Source organism: Plecotus auritus (genome assembly GCF_963455305.1).
Source record: "Plecotus auritus genome assembly, chromosome: 5".
NCBI lineage: Eukaryota > Metazoa > Chordata > Mammalia > Chiroptera > Vespertilionidae > Plecotus > Plecotus auritus.
Window position 1 is genome coordinate 36,063,399 of NC_137776.1, and position 24,034 is coordinate 36,087,432.

A 24,034-nucleotide genomic window follows, 5' to 3' on the forward strand; every position below is an offset into this window, starting at 1 on the left:
CAGTGACAGCAGGCTTTCCTCCTCGGGGTCCCCACACACAGCTGCAGGGTCCATTCCTCCCAAAGGCTCCTCCCAACCAGGTGTCTTGACCAACAGCTGGGTCTGGATGACTCGGGAGGCACGTTGCGGGAGGTTTGAGTGATTTCATTTGTAACTAACGGTGGGGTGAAGATGAACATCACAGGGGCATCCTCCTCCGTGGCTGATTTCCGAGTGTGAGGATAAGAAGCAGGGCGGGTCATCACTGGTGCCAGAGGTTGGTTGTCATGTCCTGTGTTTGGTAGGAGACAAGTGGCGGTGATCCATGAATCATCCCACTCATTTCCAGAGCACGGATGGGTTCATAGTGATTGCACATCATCACTTCCTTCCATGCAGCCGAGGAAGTTTCTGCCTCTCCATGTTCCTGACATGATGGTGCGTGGTGTGATGGCTGGCAAAGACCGGCCATCAGGGACGCCCACTGGCCTTCTGACAAGTGTACCTTGAAAGTGGACAGTCAAGGCGCCAGCTCTCCAGCAGGCAGCCGAAGCTCAGTGGTGTGGTTCCTACTCCGTGCCCGTCCTGTCCCGTGCCTGTGCTCACGAGAAGGGGCTGCAGGGGAGAGGTCAGTAATGCCTTTCCCGTGCCCACACCAGGGTCCCGTGGGCCTGGAATGCCGAGCCCTGCTTTGCCAGATGCGGTCCTGGCAGGAGATGCTGGGGTCAGGTAGGCACCCCGCTGCCCACACGACTGCCGGGCCAGCGTGCTGATCCACAGCACTGGGTTAAAGACAAGGTCTCGGCTTCTAGCCGTGCAGTCAGGACGGGCGTGTTAACATCCCTCCTGTCACCAGGCAGTCAGTGCGTGCTGACTGATGGCATCGTCTCTTGAGACAAGTCCTGCCGTTTGGGGCTTTGCCTTGTTTCAGGCGAGATGCGCCCAGACTGGCTCCAGGCAAGGTGGCTGCTCCTAAAACAAGTGACCAACTCCTAACCAGGCCAGAGACGGAGGGACACCCAACAGCTGGGCAAGGCTGTGGCAGGCGGCTCCCCTGGGAGCCTCAGCTCCCTCCGCTGTGACAGGTAAAGTAATGTCCATGATCCTCCCTGCAGGGCTGTCACAAGGGTTCAAAGAGATAAACGCAGTGTCGGCAAAGAGCAGACACTCTGTAGGTATTTACTTGTTGCTGCCGTCATTTCCTTTATTGTCAATAAAACCACTCGGCTTGTCATGTCCGTCCGCACCTGGCTGCTCCCTGGGCCGCTGCATTGACCGCTGTGGCTGCAAGCCTGGGCCCTGCTCCGATGTATCATGGCTAAGCCTCCACCTTGTGTCAAGTCCATGTCTCAGAGATGGTGTCTTTCCCCCGTGGGAGTCTCCACCTTGGTTCGCTGCCCACCTCTGCACCGTAAATGCACCTGTCCTCCGGCCTCCATCCACAGGGCACTGCCCACCTCAGCGTCTCACATCTGCCTGAGGGCCAGTCACGAGGTAACACGAGGGGAGGCTGTGTGACCCGCTCCCACTTCTCCTTCGCCCTCCCAGCACTCAGGCCCCAGGAGGCTGAGCCCTCATGCTCCGCAGCCCAGCGCCCCTCCTGCCAGCCAGCCAGCGAAGTCCACATTCGGGCACCCAGGGGCCCCACCAGCGACTCTGAGCGAAAGTGTCTGTCGCCAAGACCAGCCGCGTGGCCCAAGAAAGAAAGTGTGCACCTGGCCCCCGGGAGGAATGGGAGGAACGCAGGAAGCACTTCCTGTGGACCTCTGAGGCACAGCAGGCCCTGACATGCGGGGGCCGTCCTACCAGCCATCTCCCAGAGGTCACTGTCACTGTGGGAGAATGGGATCCAGGTGCCTGGGGATCCACATACTAATGGACCTCACAGTCAAAACAGGTTGTGTGGGAACTGTCTCCTGTTCTCTGCCCCCACCAGTTAATCCACAGAAGGACGGCTTCGAAGTGGCAAATGGGGTATTTGCAAACAACAGAAGTGTCTTGGGCTATCTGAAATAATGTTTCTCTCACTGTTCGTGTCAACTGCCTTGATTTACATTTTAGCCCAGCCCTCCCAGCCTTTGGTGCTCCGGTTCTTGCCACCAGGACCTGCCAGCCTGGACCTGTCCCGGCAGAGCCCAGGCTGGGGCTCCGAGGCCCAGCTTCTGTTCCACCTGCCTTGGGACTTGGGGGCCAGTATCTGGACTCTGGCCTTGCTCCTCATGATCAAACTTTCCCTTCGATCCCCTAACCTTGGTTTCTTCCCCTGGTGGGACTTTCTGCTGTTTCCGGTCCCATACCCTGACTCACAGGATGTACATCTCCGCTGGGCAGCCCGGGGGACTCTCCAAAGCAAAATGGTGATGCTATTTCACAATGGAAATAGGTGAAAAGCGGTGGGAGGAGGAGGGGAGACCTTTCTAGTGGGCGGCTTTGGACAGGGACTTGTGAATGTGTCCTGAAGGTAGGCGAGGGCGACAGGAGGGGACAAATGCTGGGAAGAGAGAATGGATCTGTTTCTACCTACCTGTCCTTGATCTGTATGTAGTTCATTCAACGTGTTTCTAATTTGCAGGATGAACACAGGAGATAAGTTAGTAAAACCAGACCAAAGGAACCTTGGAAAACCACCTGGGAGTTTCGCCGTTTCCTTCGGGTCCTGTCCTCCCCGTTCCATTGTGTGCATCCTGCCGACTGTGAAAGGCTGCAGTGACCCCAAACAGCTTCTTTGGGGGGTGGGTGGGAGGGGGTAATTTTTTTTGGAAAAATAGAGTAGAGGGGTGCTTGTCCACAAAGGACACATGTACAAGGCATGCGTGTGGGGAACCTGGCAGAGAGGGTGACAGACAGATCTGCAGCGCCCAGTGGCCCTGGAGCAGGCATAAAATTGTTTGAAACATCGAGGAAGTGACACACCAGGTAAATACCTTTCTCTTCCTGTTCTGATTTCAAGTTCCCCTTTGGCACATGCTTGGGGGTTTCGAGTGGCACAGGTGTTTTCTCTTTATAATGTTGTATTATTTTCTTAAAGGGAACCACCCGAACTGAGTCAGCCCCACATCATGGAGAAGACAGAATTGCCTGGTGCAGTGGCTCTGGTGTCACCAGTTGCCTGGATGAGGGTGAACAGCAAGGTAATATTTCCCTCCTCCTGTCTACTGCCAAATCCCACAGAAGCCAGAGTGCCCAGGAGCCCATGGACCCGTCCACTGGGTCTGCCTTGGGGCAGAGGACAGGTGGAGGAGGGCAGAGTGTGGGCCTGAAGTAGAGAACCATAGGTCTCAGCACCCATACGTCTCCCACCTAAAGATCGCACTGGTGACAGGGCATCTTTATGTCTGCAGTCCTTTAAAGGAGGCAGAAAAGACCCAGGCATAGAGCAGCCAATAATGAAAGCCAGAACATTGAGAAAACATTCCTGAGGGCCATGGTCAAGGAGACTGGCTGGGCTGGAAAATGAGCTGCAGTTTGGCACAGAATTCCAGGTTCAGTTAAAGCTCAGATAGAGAAGCATCCAGTGACAAGCTGAGACGGGAAGGCAACTCCTTGTCCTTCGGAGATGGTTGAGAGTCCTTCTTCGGCCAGCCCATGGCACAGGGGAGGTTCATTCCTAAGATTCTTATACAAAGACTAGAGGCCCAGTGCACAAATTTGAACTGCGGGATTGGGCCGAATCTCCGACATCCCCCAAGGGGTCCTGGAGTGTGAGAGGGTGCAGGCCGGGCCGAGGGACCCCACCGGTACACTATTGGTACCGGGGAGGGACGCGGGAGGTTGGCCAGCCAGGGAGGGACCACGGGAGGGCTCCAGGGCGTGTCCAGCCCTTCTTGCTCAGTCCCAATTGGCCAGACTCCAACAGCAAGCTAACCTACCAGTTGGAATGTCTTCCCCCTGGTGGTCAGTGCACGTCATAGCAAGCGGTTGAGTAGCCTTAGCATATCACTAGCGCATTATGCTTTGATTGGTTGAATGGCCAACTGATCGACTGGGCACTTAGCATATTAAGCTTTTATCATATAGGATGCTGTTTATCTATAAGCTACACATTAGCCAGAGTCAACATTTACAGAAACAATGTCAAAGAATGTGGGATGGGTTATAATTCTCCACTGTTAAAAGATCGCACAAGGCTTCTGCACCCATGAGGGAGTGGTGGGTTCTGAATGGGAGGGAGCAGAAGTTTCATGAGGAACAAGGTGGGGGTATTGGTCAGGGTCCAGACTAGAGAGAGAAACCGCATAATAACCTGAACAGGGAAGGCTTCATGTAAAGGATTATTAACTGTAACAGAGGGTTGGAGAAGGAGGGATGGTGAGTAAGAAGTAAAGAGAATCTAAAGAAGACAGGATTGGCAGACACAAGGAGCAGCCAAGACCCCAGGGCTGAGACCCAGACTTCACTGAGGAGGATACAGCTAGGGCTTTCCGTGGCAGAGATGTTGCCATGGTGACACACTCAGGACTTACCAGAACTCGGTCCTTAGGGTACCAGGGAAAGCTGTTCATGGGGAAATGTCTCATCAGAGGGCACCAAGGTTTTGTACAAAAATCCCACCCAGGGGTGCTGGGGAAGTGGTTGGCTGCTGCTGGGTACCATGAGCTGAGGGAACTGGGAAGTTTCTCCTGCCATGTCTCTCTGGTCCCCTCCACTGACAAAGCTGAACATCATGCCAATTGGTAAAGTAAACGTATTTAAAGGGCTCATGTCCATTTTTACAGAACAGGCAAAAAGTGTGAATTAGTGGCTGAGAGGCAATGCATACATGAGGATCACAGAATGTCAAGTTTGGAAGTTTGGAAAGGACCTAAAGGTCTTATTGAATCCCAGATCCTCACATCCCATCAAGTGGTTTCCAGGCTATGAGACATCTGTGGCAAGGGAGCTAAGTACAGTCTGAGAGGGTCCCTCCGCACATGGCAGCAGCTTCCACCACTGGTTCTTTTTCTGGGCATACTTATCTACGTCTCCCACCTGACAGTTCTTCAAATACATGAACTGGGTCCTTCTGCTTTGCTTCTCCCCCGCCTCTTCTGCCTCTTGTAAACGACACATCCTTACGACCTCCCTGGCAATTTAGAAGCCTTTCACTCTACCAGGCATAGGCATGGGCATGAGTGTACCTCCGTAAGCCTAGGTCTCTCTCCAAACCTGCCCCAAGTGTTCACAGTGGAGCAGGAGCTGGTCACGCCTAACTGCCCCTGCCTTGTTGGCCACAGTGGTTGACCTAAGGAGTCACTCCTGATCTACATCAGAAATGGGACTTTTCAAACTGGTGCTAGGAAAGAGAAGTCTCTATTCATCAGTCTTGGTGATGAGCCCAAGAAGCTGTCTTCCATCCTGATTCCAGGTAGAGAGAACACATCCAGGAAGAGAGGTGGAGATGGAAACCAAGAGAAAGTCCTGATGCCGTCAGAGTCCCTGGTTTCTGCCAACGCTGAGGCCAGCTCCGCGCCCTCTTTGCCTCGGTTGGGCTAGTTGAGCCAATAAATCCCGCCTTTTTGCTTGAACTAGTTCAAGTTGGATTTCTGGCAATTACCAATAAGGAACACCCTAACTTTAAAGGAAAAATGACTCCACATATTAGTCAGAGTCAACATTTACAGAAACAACGTCGAAGAATTGGCTTGCTTCTTTGGGACAGGCTTTCTGTAGAAGCGAATATAACTTTAAGGAGAAACTCTGGAAATCTGTTGTTAATGATTTTTAAGAAAAGTGTATGATTTTGAAAGTGAGATCTTGGTCTGCCCCATTTCTTCCTTTTTCTTTCTGAACAGGAAAAAAGGAAGGAAGGAAGGAGAGAAGGAAGAAAGGGTGTCTAATTTGAACTCACATTTTTAGGTTTTTTAAAGAGGTCTTTACGAACATAGGTGGAAATTAAAATGTCTAACTATTGGCATATATAAAATTTGTAATCTTGAAATCCATATCCACTGAAATAATTGTATAAGATATACTCAAATGTTTCTTCTTTGTCTTCAGGTTTAGATCTTTTTCAACCGAATCGGTGTTAGGTTTTGAAGCTAAAAATCTATATATTGAAGCTGGAGGAGTGTGAAACGACAATACTGTAGAACGTTGTCAAAGTTTCAGAAAAATGAGGCTGCAGTTTGACCCAATGTCCTTGGTATCCCATTAGGCTTCCATGCTTTGATACGCTCTTGTGGGAGAAGTTTCCTGGACTCGCTCAGAGATCAGAAAACATCCTTTTCTGTGTCAAACTTGACAATGGAGTGAAAGTAGAGAAAGCAACGCTTCACCCAGAACTCTCTATTCAAGTTTATTTTCCTCTTCTTAAATGTAAAGGCTAAAATGAAAAATTTCAAACATAGAGAAGAGCAAGTCATGTAAAGTCTACCTGTGTGCCACCAATAAGATCTAACAAATGTGGACATTTTGCCTGAAGAAATAAAAATAGTACAGAGATGGTGTAGATGCCCCCGTGTATCCCACTGTATCCCATTTCTCTCTCTCTCCTCAGAGGTACTAGTAACAATTGTCTTCAAGTTGGTGGATGGCCTTTCTCATATCTACATAGGCAGGGATTTTCACTTTAGCCTTTCTGGTGGGTATCCAGTGGTAGGGCATTGTGATTCTAATTTTATTCTTCCAATGACCAAGGAAGTCATCCACTTTTCATGTTTATTGACCATCTAGATAGCCCTTTGTATGAAATACCTATGCAAGCCCTTTGCCCACTTTTAAAGTGTACGGTTTTCCATTTTCCTAAAACATTTAACATTGGCCCTTTCCTAACTCCCTTCCACCCCCCAATTCTATGAGGCAAAAGGTGAGAGAAATATGAAGAGGGCAAACACCTGATTCAAACATGAGGTTCGTCTGAGTTTATTCATTCAGTTAATATTGATGAGAATCTACTATGTGCCATACACTGTGTGTCACAATGGGGTACGGCATTGAACGAATTAACAACATTCTTGCCCTTGAGGACTTATACTTGAGTGGGGAGAAGATGAACAATAAATGGGTGACTTTGGATGGTGATCAGTGCTATGAAGAATATCGGATAACAAGGGTGTAACTGGGATGGGGGATACTTTGGCTAGAGCGGTGAAATAAGGTTTTTCTAAAGAAATTATATTAAATCATACATCAGAATAAGAGAAGGAGTAGCCATATAACAATCATTGGGGAAAGTATTCCAGGAAGAGGAAGTGTTAGGTGCAAAGGTCCTGAGGTAGAAACAAGTTGCTCTGAATATTACTAAGAGAGTATGCATTACCTTATTTGGACCAAAACTATTATAATAGACTAGTAGCCCTGCACACGAATCCGTGCACCAGTAGCTCTCTGCAGGGCCTGGCCACTCCGTGCCCGCTGCCCAGAGGTTCTCCACGGCCCAGAGGCCCATCTGTGGCTGGGTGCGGAACACTTGCTTCATTGCCGGGGTGACGAAGCAAGCACTCCACCAGGCTGCTCACACTGCCCGCTCTCAGCAGCTGTCCCCCGCACCCCCCGGGACTGGGAGACTCCAGCAGGGCTGAGAGGACTGGGCGCTGCCATCTTGTGGCTATGGGCGCCGTCATCTTTGTGATGGAGTGATGGTTAATTTGCATGTTACCCTTTTATTAGATAGGATGCCATGGATGCCTAATTCAGTGTCTTGCTGTTTTCAGATCCCCTGAGCCCCTCATATTTCTGTGTCCCTCCCCCACATTTAATGTGGGTTTACTGCCCAGATTTGTGACAGGAATGAGTTCGAGAGACTGACCTGGGATTAGAAGCACCTCCACCCACTCTGGTTGGCAACAGGAAGTGTCTGGGGTTTACATCCCCCTTCCCCACCTGTCCAGCAGCCCTGGTGCAATGGTTGAAGGATCCAGCTCCCGTGCCTAGAGTTGGGGCAGATTCAGGGTGTATTTAGGCTTCAGAAAGTCAAGAAGGGTCAGGCTGCAGCCGAGGTTTAGCCAGAATTGTACCACTGGCTATCTTTTCCCCATTCATTGTACATTTCTTCTGGGAGCAATACCTTCATGAATCTGTTGTCCCTGAATTCTCATCCAAGGGTGTGCTTTTAGGGAACCCAACCTAAGACAGCCTGATATGTTGTTACACTGGCTTTTCTTTTAAGAGCATGTCTCTCTTAAAAATGACTGCCTATGTAGATATGAGAAAGGGTATCCACCAACTTACAGTTACCTCTGAGGGGAGAGAAATGGGATAGAGTGGGATACACGGGGGCATCTACACCATCTCTGTACTATTTTTATTTCTTCAGGCAAAATGTCCACATCTGTTAGATCTTATTGGTGGCACACAGGGGACGTTACATGACTTGCTATCTCTTTGTATAACAGCATATGCTGCTTCCGCCTCTCCACCAGCATTACCATTGGGCAGGTTGCCCACTCCCTCGGGGCCTTATTTCCTCAGTTACAAATGTGATGTGGGGAAGACTAGTGCGCCTTCTACCGTTGCTATGAAGATTCCACGGAAGAATGTAGGCAAAACACTTAGCGGAGCGACCGGGAGACCGGCCGAGTTAACGCTCACATTTAGCTTTGATGATGAAAACTTTCAAGCTTTATCAGTGTCCATCAAAGGTCACAAGCCCTGAGTTATGTATCTTTTGTAATCCTGAAAAAATGCTCTGTGTCACTGGGATTTGGCTGGGGCCAGGGCGGGGCTTTGCCGGGACCTGCCAGATGCCTCTAAGGGGAACCCTTTCATTTAATTCTGAGAAGCACCTGGCAAGAATAGAAGGTTCTATTATATATATTTATATACTTAAAAAAGAACCTAATATTAAAAAGGCTAAATTGCTTTGGAGACCTGGTGTGGAAGTTGGGGTTCCAAGGCAACCCTGTCTGGACAGAGTCCAAGCTCTGGAAATCTGTGTCTACTCCTAGGTCCCTCCCCGGAAGCAGCAGCGTGGTGGCTGTCATTCAGAGGGAGGTGGGGTCCTAGCTGAGAGGACTCCCACTAGGCCCAGCCTCCAATGCGGACACTTCAGGGGTCTGCCAGCCCTGTGTGATATTCTGAGGTTGTTCCTGGGCAAAGTCCATCTTCAGTCCCCAAGCCAGCCTGTAGCTGAGTGTCTGGGGTCACATCTGCAGTCACCAGTATCCATGCTGACTCCTAACTGCTCACTAGCCCCCCCGGACCCGCCTGGCCCTCCAGGGTCCCAGAGCTGTTAAAGTGAGGCAGGTTTGGGACAGGAGGCTGAGTCAGGCTGCCACACCTGCACGCAAATCTGATGGGAGTGGGGTGGGGCGCACCTGCTCCTGGAGCCTCAAATCCCAGGTGCAGATTTCAGAGCCAGGATGGCCTGGGAGGCCAGGCTGGAACCCCTCCCCTCTCTCACACCTCTCACACTAAGTGCAGCCCTAGCAACTGGCAAGGAAACCGAGTTCTGAGTCAGCCGGGTCAGCCGCCCTCCTGCCTCCTCAGAGTTTCCTATTAGGGTAACCAAGCTCACTCCTCCTAAGCTAACCACGTGCGACCCTCCCTTACAAATGTGAGCCTTCCAAAAGCTGGGGGAGACTTCCCAACCCTCCAAGAGGCAGTTCAGGTTCTGGGGTGATGCAATCTTGTTCCCTTAGAAAACACCGCTTACTTACCCTCACATTTGCCCCAGGACCCGGTTCCGGGACGGGTGGGGGTAGGGACACTCACGCAACGGAGACGCGGGAAGGTGCAGGCCCCCTCCCAGGGCGCCTGGCGCGCAGTGGCTCCTCCCTCTGTTGCGAGTCCCAGATCCAAGTCCAGCTGCTGCCTGGGCCCCGCCGCCCCGCCGCCCCGCAGAGTAGGGACTGAACTGGGTTCTTTTTTTACAACTACTTTGCATTTTCCTTCCTCCACGGTTAGCAACCGCATCCTGTCGCAGGTTTCTCTCAAGGCTTGTTTCCTTTTCAAGACAGCACCCTTGATTCGAGCAGATTCAAACCCATCCTGTATTTCAATCCAGGAACAGATTGCCAAGTTCACAGACATAGACAGGCAAGCCTGTGGTCAGTGTCACAGAGGAACCCTCTGCTTGACGGCGTGGGGGTGTGGGTAGGGTGCCAGCAGACGCGGAGGCAGGGTCACCGCGAGGAAAACAGGACCAAAAAAGTGATGAACGAGCATTCTTACCGCCTCCCTTGCATGCGGGGTGTGCGGAGGGAGCCTCCTGCAGTTTTCCTGGACAGCAGCTTTCTCTGGGAGCGTGGAGGTGGACCCTCTGGTGCCCCTGGATCCGGCAGGGACAGGGAGGGGTCCTGGGAGCAGAACCCCTCCGAGAGCCTCCGGAGAGCAGGTGTGCCCTCAGCTCCCTGAAGATTTCTCTAAACAAAATATTGCTTTTGCTAAGGGCCTTCTCCACACAGAGGCCTCCAGCCGCAGGGGAGTTTGACCTCCTCGCCCCCCAGCCCCGAAGCTGGCTGTCTGCTCTTATTTTTAGAAAAAGTATAAAAAGAATCTAAAATTTTAGCTTCGGTGGGGAAAAGTGGAAATAGGCAAGTGACACACGTGGCACGGCTGCTCTCAGAGAACCCCATTCCAAGCAGAAACCCAAAAAAAGCAAACAGTGCACATGCATGGTTTTAAAAGTGAAAGTTGAGGTCGTTGCTTTGTGGTTCTTTTTCTAAATAGGGCATGCTCTGTGGAACACATTTTTAGGTTTAATTCCTCCATGGACAGAACTTTAGCCACACACTTCTAGATAAGAAGTAGATTTTAATAATAATAGTAGTAATAAAGTGTTGGTTAAACTTAACTCAGGAAAAGACATCATCAAAAAGACATTTTTTTCTACCCTTAATGTGTGCCTGGTACTGTGTAGGAGCTTCAGAGTATCATTTTGCTTAGGTTTTCAAGGCATTTAGGCCTAAAGTAATTTAAAAAAAGAATTCAAATAAAATCGATTGAAATCTATTCTAGAGGTTCTTTCCCCCTTGCTTTTGGGGTTATATATGATACCAATTGATTGCTCTTACAAAAACTGTGACTTCTGTTTTGAAGGAATTAACAAAGAAAACCCAGGCTGAATAAATCAACACCCAGGTTCAGAAGTTCAGAGCATTTGTCTGGGAACAAAGTCTTCCCCAGAGCTGAGAGGCATTCAAAGGGAGCTCTCGGTGTTAATGGGAATGTTAAAGATATACCTGAGACCAGATAAATATTTGATAATTTCACAAAGCACTAAGGTTTCTTTGCAGTTTTTCTTCTGCTGACACATTTCCCCCCATGGGGTCTGGACCTTGTGGCTTCATTACACTTTGCAAATGAAGGAAGGTGGGGGTTTTCCAAGAGTGCGCTGGTGTGGAGGAGCTTTGCTGGAAGCAGCAGACCGGGGTTTACAAAGAGGGGTGTGTGTGCGTGCATGCATGCATGTGTGTCTGCATTTGTGATGGGGGGTGGGGTGGGGGTGGCACAGGGGAGGGAGGGAGGAAGATGTGGGTTACAAAGCTGCCATCTAGAGGCGCCTTCCTGCAGTGTATATAATGCGAGTCTGCAGCCCTGGAGCTCACAGTTCCTCCAAACTGCTCAGCCCCGAAGGCAGGCAGGGAGCGTAGGAGCCAGGATAGGAGCCAGGAAAGCCAGCCCTAAGTGAGAGACAGCAGAGGTAAGGAAACTGCTCCCTCTTCAGCCCTGGTGGGAAGAAGGGGAGGCGGCGGGCAGGGTTTCTGCTCTTAAGCTGAGTGGTTTGTCAGATGCTTCTTCCTTGGGGCTGTGATGGGTGCTTGCGATCCTGCGTGTCTGCCTTCTGAGAGCCCGGCTGCTTGTCGCATGGCTGCGTCGCTCAGTGTGCCTACTACCGCGGGGAGGAAGGGGGGGCATTTCTCCCTGCGGAGAGTAAAAAAGGCAGTTTTCTTGTGGAAGGAACTTTTGTGTGTTGGTTGGGTTTGGGAATCTGGTGTTTATTTGCTGCTGTGGGGACTTGAGCTCCAGTACGCTGGGGACTTGGGGAGATTGCAGATGGTTCATTCTGCTTCTCAAAGTTGGTACAAGGGTCAGCTTGGCAGCCTGCTTCCCTGCTTCCCTTCTGGTTTATCAACTGCTACACAGAATCGGCAGTCCATGTGCAATTCCAGAAAGATGTGCACTTTATTCAGAGGCATCCTTAAGTGGAGCAGAAAACTGCTGAGAATCTCAGATGGTCCCGAGTGCATCTACAGTCAGTGCTGTGGGGGATCCCCGGGTCCCGGGAGCCAGGGAGCTCTGCGGCTGAATGTGAAACACGGCTCTGCCTCTGGTCTCCTAACGGCATCCTTGCTCACCTAATCTGAGCATTTCTTGTTCTCTCAGAAGGTTAGTCCAGCTTCAGTTGGGGAAAAGAGTCACAAGTCTAGGATTTTTTCATTTAAATATACTCTTCAGGTAAAACGTAAATTTTGTTCAGTTTTGTTAGTATGCTCAACTATTGAGGGGGTATCTGAGAGTAAGAACTTTGGAGTGAGGGCAAAGATGGGTGGTTAACTATGACTTGTAATTTCCAGACGGAATGAGAAGTTGTAAAAGTCAGACTGACTGTCTCCCTTGTCCTTTCCTTTTCTTCCTTTCTTTTCTTCTTCTTTCTCATGATTCATTTGCTCACAACAGAATAATTACATTTTCCAGAAGTGGAAGTCACCCCCCAAATGGTTTACAGCCTTTTGAAGGCATTTGGTGCAGGGACACCCCCTGAAACTTCACTCTGCAAAGTCTCAATGTGATAACTTTTCCTTCTCTTTTTAAACGCAGATGCTGCCTTTGTGTGCCTTTATTTATGCCAGGAAAATGCCAGATCAAACAGGCTTGCTTAGAAAAGAAAGTGGAGGCTGCTGGTGTCTGTGCTGAACTGTCTGTAGATTTTAAATGGATAAAGCGCCGCCTGCCTTCCTTCCACCAGCACGAGTTTCCCGATGCACAGCCTTCTCTGAGGCAGAGTTGCACACGGGAGCTCTAGCTTGGAAACAATTTACTCTTTTTTCCCCTGTCTCTGCCATAAACACTCCAGTGTACACACAACTGCTGAGCTTGAGGCCACAACCTCCTGGGGGTAGGAGGGGTGGGGAGTGGAAAAGCAAAAGAAAATTTGAGAAAAAAAAATGCAGGTGGAAAGGCAAAAGAAAATTGGAAAGTGCCTATTTTGCTGCCCGTGTGATATTTTTAAAGGGCAGCGCATCACAATCACAGTTTAAAGAAAGTTCTGGAAAGTATAGCCGAGGCAGCATGCTTGTGCTTTAAAGGGTGTTGGGACTCTGGAGGTGAGGTCATGCCCTGTTAACAGCAAGTCCTGAGAGAATGGAGAAGGTATTATGGTTTCTAGTCAGGCCCAGAACAGGCCAAGTATAGACTTTCTGAATTGAAGGGGGGTAAAAAAAAAAAAAGCAAACAACAACAAAAAAAGCTATTTACGCAGGAACAGTGGCTTTTTGTGTGATTATTTTAGTTATGGAGGTTCCTGTTTTCCAGGCAACACCAGGGACGTTGGTGGCAGTTTCTTAAACCTGAGGCTGAGAGTCACTCTAAACCCTGAGAGTAACCGATGGGAAGAAAAACAACCTTAAAGATTTCAGGACGAGATTTTCCCCAGTGATTTTGCAGAACATGAGAGCTGAAAAGTATTTGCACTTTTAAACTAGGCAACTGAGAAACTTAATTTTACTCTTGGGAACAAAAATGGTACTAGAATGCCTTCCAAGTGGGCAGGTACAATTTAGAAACTGTACTTAAAGTCCAGAAAATTATAGCTCCAGGACACACATTCGCTATTAAAATAATGACAAGCAAAAAAAAAAAAAAAAAAAAAAAAAAGAGAGAGAGAGAGAAGAAAAAAGAAACAGGGATGGTTCTCTAATCTGGACTACCTGAATGCTCTCTGCAGGGTGTATTACATGCTTTTTTGTGTAAGAATCTACTAATTTAGAATTGGGAGGGGGGAGCCCATTATTGCTTCGTTATTGAAGTGATGGGGGAATTGCATAATTTTGTAGCCAAAATTTTGCTGAGCCAGGAGTAGGTTTGGAAGCTGACCTGTGTTTTCTAAGTGCCCAAAGGGTGGAGAGGCTGTGACTGTCTCAGGTGGCCTTGACCTGCTATTGGCTAAGGGGCAGCAGGCAGCGTGGGGACCTTTTGTGGGGATCTTTCTCGGTTTGAATAGAAGAGTCTAAGATTGTGTAGCATTCTCCTGGGAGCCCCATTGTGTGTGCTGGACGCCGTGAGTGGCTCAGCCTGGCTGACCTCCTACTGCCCAGACCTAGTCCTAAGCTGGGTGGGAATTAGGGCTCTGGTTACACTCGTTCAACCCAGGCGGCAGCCTTTGTGACGTGGGACCTCTGGATCTGCCCTGCTGGGTGCAACTCCACTTCCCTGTCTGGCAGCTGAGCACAACAGGCCAGATCGGGTTTCTGGATGTGGGGTTCATTTTATCCCCCAATACTGAAGTGGATGAGGGTGCCCCCAGAGTTAACATGATGTATGTCTGAGGACCCCCGGAATAGGTGGCCTATACCTCAATGAGGGCATGGCTTTTTCTTTCCTTCTTTTTCTCTATTATTTTTCCAGTTCTCAAGTGATTCAGAGCAGTTCTTTACTTGTGTAGACTATGGTCACTCAGGGTCACTCGTGTGTGTGTGTGTGTGTGTGTGTGTGTGTGTGTGTGTGGTCCAGTCGGCACTGTTCTCTGTTTATTGGGACTGGGGGACAGACCGTGCCGCAGTGAGCTCTGGCCACAGGAGCTGCTGGGGCTGAAGCCTTCTTGGACTGCCTCATAGATTTACTGCAGGATTGGTAACAAAAATCTCTAACAGGAAAACCAAACCTGTCATGTGCAGCTGCCTAATGGTTGTCTAGATCCAGTGGATCCTCCTCATCTAGCCCCGTGTAGAGGGGTGGGCTTTTACAGCAGGCCCGAGCACGGCTCCCCCGGATAAAGTCCCTGGAGGAGTTGGGAGAGAGGTTGCTGGCCCCTTCTCCTGCCCTGCCTCAGTATCCAGGTGATCTCGTCTGGGGACAGCACTGAGTTGCTCCCCAAACTTCAGTTCTGGGAGGACACCGTCCCATATCGCAGAAAGCTGTCAAAGAAGGTCCCCATAGGCAGAGGTCCTGCAAGGGCCAGAGGGCCAGGGACCCCTTGTGACTGAGAGGTGCCCGAGGCCCTGCCTGGCCTGCCTTATCTTACTTGCCCCACTGGAGATTGGGAGCGCCTTCCTCCCCGAGGTGTCCTGCCTCCAGCCTGCTCTGTACCCTGACACCGCAAGCCTACTCAATTTGTGTCACCTCCATCCTCAGAAGCCTTCTCTGCACCAAAGCCACTCGCTTGCTCAAAACCGTTGTGTTTTCTGCAGGGACAGGCCCAGCCTGACCCCTCACCCCCACCAAGTCCTTATTCTTGCCTCCAGCTATTCAGCCAGGTTCGCTGGCACTCTCCTTTCTCCTTGAAGGCCCCACAGGCCACGTGAGTGGAAATCCCTCACCTCCTGCCCCAGGGCGGTCCCCACCTATGCTTCCTGACCTTCTCGGTGAGCTGGTGAGCTCTTGGGGGCAGGGCGGTGACCATGCTGGCTCACTGTGCCCCAGAGTACAGCCCTTACAGAGGAGGCTCCACAAACATTTGGGGGCATGAAAAGGGGGGATGGTATATCCGCTCAGTGGGATTTCAGAACAATTGCTTCTGGACACCCATCTCCAGTGATGGCCTCAGATCTCTGGTCTCAGTGGGGCTTGATGAACTACTGATTCATTGACTATTGATTCATTGAACATTTACTTTGGGCCAGGTGACTTTGCAGGCGTGTCTGAGGATGAATGATGTCATGGCAGGAGAAATGTAAACCAGGCCAGGCACAGCATGGAGATGCCAGCCTGGGTGGGAGGAGGCGGGAGAAGTAAGGGACACGTTATTTGGGATGGGAGGGGCTGAGGGGTTAGTCGGGAAGGGTCTTTTGGTCTGTGATGGGAAATTGCAAACATATTGAAGGTGATTTAGGTGAACACTAGCCAGATACCTGAGCACTTGGCAGTCCATCCCGGAGGGAGTGACTGTTGGCCAGAGAAGGGACAGTTTACTGCAGGACAAATCGCCACCCCGTGGGGACGCTAAGCTTGGAGGCCTCTGATTCTGGCTTGCCCCCAGCCCCCCCGGGTGAGCTTAGTCAAAGCATTTGGATGCAGCTGAATACCTCAGGCCACTGGCTGCTGCTCACTGGTTGCCAAGGATACTTGGTGGGAGAATAATGAGCCTGAGAAGTGAGAGGCACGTCCCCAGGGATGTCCCTGTGGGACAGAGAGGAGCTCTTCCACCATGTGGGACATCAGTAGTAGATGAGGCCCTTGCAGACCCCAGACAAGGAGGAGGCAGACGCTGGCCCTCTGCAGGCCCAGGATGAGCCACTGTCCCTTGGGGCAGACGCGCCATGCGTCCAAGTACAGGTGTGGGACAGGGACTCTGTGGACTCTAGGAGATTCGTGAGATAAACATAGGAAGTGTCAGGAAAGAGGGAAGGGACGGCGACCTTACTGCTTTCTGTTCTCACTTGGGTGTCTGTGGTCCAGAAACGTGGAATGTGAACCTTTATTGTTTTCTGAAGCATTCCTGCCTCTATTAAAATTTACATAATTATTTTATTTTTCAATTATAGTTGACATCCAATATTATATGAGTTCCAGGTGTACAGCATGGTGGTTAGACATTTATATAACATATGAAGTGATCCCCCCAATAAGTCTAGTAACCACCTGGCACCATCCACAGTTATTACAAAATTATTGACTATATTCCCTGTGCTGTACTTTATATCCTCGTGACTGTTTTGTAACTGCCAATTCATAGTTTTTAATTAAAATTTACATAATTCTTAATGTCAGATTTCAAATAATACAGAGGCTTATAGTGTCAAAAGTGCAATCCCCACTTTGTCCTCTCGCCCCACCCTCCTGGCCCAAAGTTTTATACATAATGTGATTGTTCTTGTGCCTTTAAGCACAGACATTTAAATACACATAATGTTTGACCCTTTTTACACGAAAGAGATCGTGTTCTGTGTATGTGTGCAGATCTGAACAGCATAATAACTTTCCACATTCATAAGAGTTGGTCTCCTCTTTGTTTTCACAGCTAAATTATATTCCACAGTGGATATGCCGGATTTATTGAACCATTTCTCTATTGATTGGCATTCTTGTCTTCAGATTTTACTAGCATGTAATCTGCATGTCAATAAACATTCTTGCGTGTACACTTGGGAACATGTGAATCTTTCGAGAGGAGGAATGTGTGCACTGTGAAGTCATGGAACTGGAAACATCTTTTATTCTAGATCCATTTTTTTCCTCCTTTTAGGAACTCTTTATGCAGACACCTGAAAACCTAAGTGTTTGCAGTGGGGCTCATGCCCTGGCCCCTCTCCGGTGTGGGCTGGAGGGGATGCCCGTGCACGTGGTCAGGGAGCTTACGTGGCCAAAGGGGGTTCAGTAGATGCTCCCTCCCTTCCTCCACCCTCAGACTTCGTTGGGCACTTAGTGGCCAGTTCCTTAAACAGGCATCTGGGTAGACAGTCCATCGTCTGCGTTTCATGCCTCTGTTCATATTAGGCTCTGAGAGCCTCCCTTGTTAAAACTTAAGCCGATGATTTAGGCAGATTCTGTTCTCTGGTGGGGTCCACACCGTCAGTGTAATGGCATGAAATGAGCCTGCCCTGGCCACCCCAGGCCTCTCCGATACACACTCAGCAGCTGGGCCTTTGCTGCAGAGTGCACACCACATAACAGGGCCAAATCATAGTCTTTTCTCTGGAAACACTCGTGGTTCCCCAAACTTAATGCATGAAAAATACCGAGATGGCAAAAGGCTAAGCGATTGTGTGGCATTTCCCCTCCTGGTTTCCCATTGGAATCTGTGCAGGATTCGATGGCTGTGCTGTTTCCCACCTCCTTTCTCTGTGTTTCCCTTCCTGCTCTGACCACCAGAGCCTTCCGCGGTGGAGGTGGGGGCACGGTGGTTCCCAGAAGAAGGCATGTGGGCCTCTGGCTTCACCTCCTGGGCTGATTGGTGATCAGTAACCAGTGATCAATGATCAATGATCAGCAGGGCAACTGACCTTCAAAGTCCACCCACTGCTGGACGATCCCTACTGTGCCACCCGGGAGAGGACGGCTGCGGGGGGGTATGCCTGATCATGAGTGATCATCAGCCTTTCACTGCCCAGCCGGCAGAGGCAGGAAACCCTGCCCCACCAGGCAAGGCTCTGGGGATATGAAGGCTGGCAGCAGCGAGAGGCGCAGGGGACTGGAGGGGCCCAGAAGGACGCATTTGCCTGCTAATTTCCTGGGGACCACGCACAAGAGGCAGGTGTCCCTTGATTTTGTACCCCTGCCCCTGAGTAGGTCTGTCTGTCCATGCCTGAGCGAGCAGGGTGTCTCCTTGGGTGAAGAAAGACATGGGGGAACTTGGCATCCGCTCAGGCTAACAAAGGCCCCTGTGATCGGCCCAAACCCCAGGATTTATGGCTGTGGCCGAGGCCTTGTAGGCTGTGCCAATGCGGGAGGAGAGGGAGCCCCAGCCAGGCACCAGCCGAGTGGCTTTCCGGTCCCAGGACCCGACCCACCTCTGTCTGGCTGCCAGGCTGTGGCTTGTCCTCTATCTGAGCTTCTCCGTCAGCAGTGGGATACTGAGGCCTGGGTAGGTCACCTGGAGGGGAACCAACTGCCTCTTATAGCTCAACAGGGGAGAACTCCCAGAAGCCTGCAGGCAGCCTCTGGTGACTGGGATTCAAGGGTAGGTGGCCTGCCCTGGGTTTTGAGGCTGAGAAGACAGCTGGTCTGGGGAGGCAGCAGAAAGTATCATTTCTTGGGGGTTCTGTCCATTTATCCAAAGGTGAACCGACTGCCCATCTTTGTGTTAGCTCCTGCATGTCTCCATGGCGGGGACACGGATTACTTGGCCTGGAAGAGTCAGCTTCAAATATGCAGCAAGGGTATGCTTTTCACTAAAGGGAGGGGGAGGGCGGGGTGAAGTTTCAGTGAGCATATGCTGTGTGTTAGATTCTGCATTAGGGTCTTTAGTTCTGAGGCACCAGTGTCCTGAGAAGTAGTGGGAAAACAGGTTAACTTGTCTCAAGTTAATATTAACTAGTGATGAGCCATAATCCCATCCCAAGACGGGGGGAGGGGCTGTTCTGCTCTCAGGGGGAGCTTTTCCCAGCTATCTCTTCATACCGTTAGCATGGCCACCTGGGCACTGACCCTCGACGGACCATTGACCTCCCTCCCAAGGGAGTTCTCATGTGTGTCCTGGAGTCCACTTGACATTAACTTGGCAAATAAACTTGACTTGGTCAGTTATTACCTGGGACAGGTGAGAAGGAAGCACCAGCGCACCCAACCCTCACCAGGGCCTGTGCTTATTTTCATTTTACATCTCCTCATAGTCATGCGGACCCAGAGCCGTGCCATGGAAGGATTTCAGGGCCCTTGGGTGGACAGGGCAGCGGTAGAAGACAGGCCCCGGCAGCTCCCGTAGCTGGTGAATTTGTGGAGAAATCATTGCCAAGCACAGTGGTATCTTGGGCTGGATCTCCGTGGGTGCTAAATGGGGACAATTCAGAGTTGGCTTCACATCAGGTCAGAGGGAAAGACAGTTGAGAAACTCGTAGGCCCCCCCAGGAAGGCAGCCGGCAGTGATTTTTGTGCTTTGGGTCTTGGCACACATGGCTCTTGAAGTAATTGGACAGATAAAAGATGGGAAGCCAGGCACTAGCTCAGCACTCGAGGCAGCTGCCTGGGCGCCCTGGGTGGGGAATCACACAGCAAAACTAGAGTCTGTGGGCCTGGAGCTCGGTCAAGCTGTAGGGTGCTCTGCATGCTGACCACGTTTCCAGTGGTCTGTGCGTCTGCAGACGGGGGCGGCAGAAGACCTGGGTTTATGTGCTGATTTTGCAGAGGGGTAAAAAGCACTAGTCCCATTTTTAATGCAAATTTGGAAGCGAATCTGAATCAATTTCATTGAAATACCAGAGCAGGACACTGGTAAGGAACAGATCAATTCTGCCATTTTTGGGGGGTGTAGGGGAAACGCCTCCACTGTCCACTGAGAGCTAGCCGGCCATCCGCATCAGCTGCCTGACAGTTCTCTGGCCCCGGATTGTGCTGATTTCACACCCTGGACATAGCCAGGCTGGCGATGTCTTGCAAACACAGCCATGGAAAGATAGAGAAAGCAAGCACTGTGTCTTTGAGCACCATGTGTCTTTAGATTCTGGGTGTGTTTGATTTTGTTTTGTGGGGTTCTGCTATGGCTGTTTTCTTTGCAAAAATTCTACAGAACTGAAGTGAAACAGTTGGGTGTATGGGGTGAAAAAGCATTTTGACTGAAACTTGAATGTTTCCTAACTAAGCGATTTTTCTCTTCCATCTTTGTGGTTTGATTTTTTGTGCAGGCCACTTGATCGCTGCCCTCGACACCATGGATTTGCATCTGTTCGACTACTCGGAACCAGGGAACTTCTCTGACATCAGCTGGCCATGCAACAGCAGTGACTGCATTGTGGTCGACACCATGACATGCCCCAACATGGCCAACAAGAGCGTTCTGCTCTACACGCTGTCCTTCATCTACATCTTCATCTTTGTAATCGGCATGATCGCCAACTCCGTGGTGGTCTGGGTGAACATCCAGGCCAAGACCACCGGCTATGACACGCACTGCTACATCTTAAACCTGGCCATCGCCGACCTGTGGGTGGTGGTCACCATCCCAGTCTGGGTGGTCAGCCTTGTGCAGCATAACCAGTGGCCCATGGGTGAGCTCACTTGTAAGGTCTCTCACCTCATCTTCTCCATCAACCTCTTTGGCAGCATCTTCTTCCTCACCTGCATGAGCGTGGACCGCTACCTGTCCATCACCTACTTCACCAACACCTCGAGCCACAGGAAGAAGGTGGTTCGCCGTGTCGTCTGCGTCCTGGTGTGGCTGCTGGCCTTCTGCGTATCCCTGCCCGACACCTACTACCTGAAGACTGTCACATCTGCATCCAACAATGAGACCTACTGCCGGTCCTTCTACCCCGAGCACAGCGTCAAGGAGTGGCTGATCAGCATGGAGCTGATGTCTGTGGTCTTGGGCTTTGTCATTCCTTTCTGCATCATCGCCATCTTCTACTTCTTGCTGGCCCGAGCCCTCTCGGCCTCCGGCGACCAGGAGACGCACAGTAGCCGGAAGATCATCTTCTCCTACGTGGTGGTCTTCCTCGTGTGCTGGTTGCCCTACCACGTTGTGGTGCTTCTGGACGTTGTCTCCATCCTGCACTACATCCCCTTCACCTGCCAGCTGGAGAACTTCCTCTTCTCGGCTCTGCACGTCACGCAGTGCCTGTCCCTGGTGCACTGCTGTGTCAACCCCGTGCTCTACAGCTTCATCAACCGCAACTACAGGTACGAGCTGATGAAGGCCTTCATCTTCAAGTACTCAGCCAAAACAGGCCTCACCAAGCTCATCGATGCCTCCCGGGTGTCGGAAACAGAGTACTCCGCTTTGGAGCAAAACACCAAGTGAGGCCCAGTCTCCGGACGCGTGTGCTTGCTTTCAGCAGGGCTCCAGGCTGCCTGGGGGCTTGAGACCGAAGCAGTGTGCGGAGGGGGAGGCATATCACTGTGCTTCCTCCCCGTCTCTCTCATGCCTGCGTGGCCATCGGGTGGCTGTGACCCTGATAGTGTGTCACACAGGGCTGTGCCACCAGCTGATGCTACTTGTCAAAGCTGGTGGACGGAGGGGCCTGCCTGCACTTCTGTACAATAGGACTCTCTGTGTTTCCTGAAGGTTTTCTATGGTGATTTGTATTTAAATGCTAAGACTTTATTTTCTCACTCTTGGCATACCTTATAAATGTATCAGAAAGTTTAAATATTTTAAATGCTGTATGGGAAGTGTAACGCTGACATGTAATCGTGTTGTAGTTTTAAGGTTAGCTTGACTTCGGTTTTGACTAAGGATGACATTGACTGTTAGCTGTTGTGAAATTATATATAAATATATGAATATATACATCTATGCCAGCCTCGGCGGAAATGTTTTATTTACGACAGTTTTCTATCTGGGTGGCGCTTTGTACTGGCATGGGGTGTGCGACGAGAACTGCCCTATAATGCAGTTTCTGACATTAATAATATCTGTAAACTTATATTGCAAAAAACAAACAAACAAAAAAGCAAAACTGTTCCAGGCTGCAACGCTGTGCATAAAGCAAACGGCGTAGGTCAGAGAGTTCGCTCAACCTGTAAGTTATTGTTTTAAAAATAAAGATCATTTTGTTTTTCCTAAAAAGGCATCTGAGTCTCAGTTTTAAAAGCATGTTTGACATTTAGGTGGCATGTATGATAATAACATACAAATACACACAGCATATACAGGTCAACATATAATGAATATGTTTTTAAAAAAGAGTACTACCATAAAGGCAAAACACCAATTGATGCCGACTTGGATCGAGTGGTATATAGAAAAAACATTTGAATGCATTGAGATTTTTTAAAAGTTTATTTAAATTTCACATAACATGTTTGAAGGAGGGGAGGTGGCTGGGAGGCACAGCTGTCCAGACAAAGTTGGTACTGGAAAGTTCCCACTGCTCTTGGCCCGAAGGGTTCAGGGCCCAGGACTCACGGGTCCCCAGGGATACACATCATGGCCCTTGAATCTTCCTTGCCAGGGTTCTGTGACTTAAAGCCTTATTTTTTTCCTCTGTTCAGGAAAATCTCTTCATTTAAAGACTAGCCCATCAATGACCTTGTTCTTGAGCACATGCAATGAGTGAGTTACCAAATCAACCTACATTGCTAGTTAGAAAGAACACTCACAGAACGGCCGATTCGGCTGAGCCCTCATCAACTGGACACGGGCCACAGCAGTGGCAGAGACATCGGCCGCAGGTCCATCTGGGCAGGAGCTCTGAGAAGGCCTGGCTCACCAATGCTCCCTCATCACGTCCAAGGTGACGGAACCAATTTGCACAGAGAGCAATTATCTGCCCACATAGAGGTGGCCTGGGAGCAGGAACTGTGAATGCGCACTGAATGGGGTGAGGGGATGGCTTCTAGGTGCAGGGAGATCCCCACAGCTCCCTCCTGGAGGTACAGGCTTTGCTCCTAGCTCCGCGACGTCTCTGGGTGGACACAGGTGCTGAGATTTCAGTTCTCCGGGGAGATGGTTAAGAGCTTGAAAGGCCCTATCCAGATTTATGGAATACTTCCCACCCTGCCCCCAGTGTGGGACTCCTGAGGAGTCTCCTCCACAACCTGAATGGCACACGCACACGCAGGGCCCACTAGGATCCCAGGTCTTCATTCCAGCAAACTCTGATATGCAGTGATACTGGGTTGGGTAAGGCATGAGAGGAAATGGACTCATTGCAGGCAGTTTGCATTTGCAGGGCTGTTTTACTTTCTCCTTCGGGGTGGCCGATGAAGGCCCAACTTCACACAGTGCCAGCAGAGTCTACTTACCTAACACACTTCTGCACTCTCACACACACACATGCGGATTCATTACCCTCCATGTGACTAACACACGTGTCCTGGACATGATGTCCATGGTCACGTCCTAGCCAGTGACTGAGTCACAATGTTGAGGTCCATCTCCTAGAATCCGGGGCCACCGCCAGAGTTTGGGCAGCTGAGTGTGTGGTCCAAAAAGCCGTCACGATGGAAGTCCTGGGGAACTTTGTGAAACCTCATTTTCCTTGTTTATGAAGCCAGATGTGCTAGTTCCTGCTTCCTAGGGTCACAGTGATGATCAATTCCCACAGTCCCTGTAGCCCGCCCATCAGGGTGCCTGGGGCACACCACTGCATGCTCAGGCTGCACCCGTCCATCTGCAGCCTCTCAGCACAGAATGCATTTACTTTGCAAGAAACAGTGCATTTCAGAGAAATAAAGTGACAGCCATCTGCCTGTGGGAAGCGACTAGAAGAGTAAGAAACATCTGCCTCGGACAGTGGTTCTCAACGGGGGTGACTGTCCCCCAGGGGACACCTGGGAATGTCTGGGGACATTTGTGGTTGTCTCCACTCAGGGTGGGGTGCTGTTGGCATCTAGTGAGGAGAGGCCAGGGGTACAGCCAGACACGCTGCACAGGACGGGCCCA

The 24,034-nt window shown here is 50.4% G+C and overlaps 1 protein-coding gene across 1 annotated transcript; it reads left to right on the forward strand.

The window, feature by feature from the left end:
- The first annotated feature begins 11,407 nt into the window (after positions 1 to 11,407).
- On the forward strand, positions 11,408 to 22,211 carry ACKR3 (atypical chemokine receptor 3). The gene is made up of 2 exons (XM_080668683.1): positions 11,408 to 11,539; positions 20,334 to 22,211. The coding sequence occupies exon 2, from the start codon at positions 20,360 to 20,362 to the stop codon at positions 21,446 to 21,448; it is 1,089 nt and encodes a 362-aa protein (XP_080524809.1). The 5' UTR covers positions 11,408 to 11,539; positions 20,334 to 20,359; the 3' UTR covers positions 21,449 to 22,211.
- Positions 22,212 to 24,034: the final 1,823 nt, after the last annotated feature.

What these genes read in the sequence shown, in the direction of transcription:
- ACKR3 (XM_080668683.1), top strand. Translation starts at nt 20,360, where the DNA reads ATGGATTTGCATCTGTTCGACTACTCGGAACCAGGGAACTTCTCTGAC.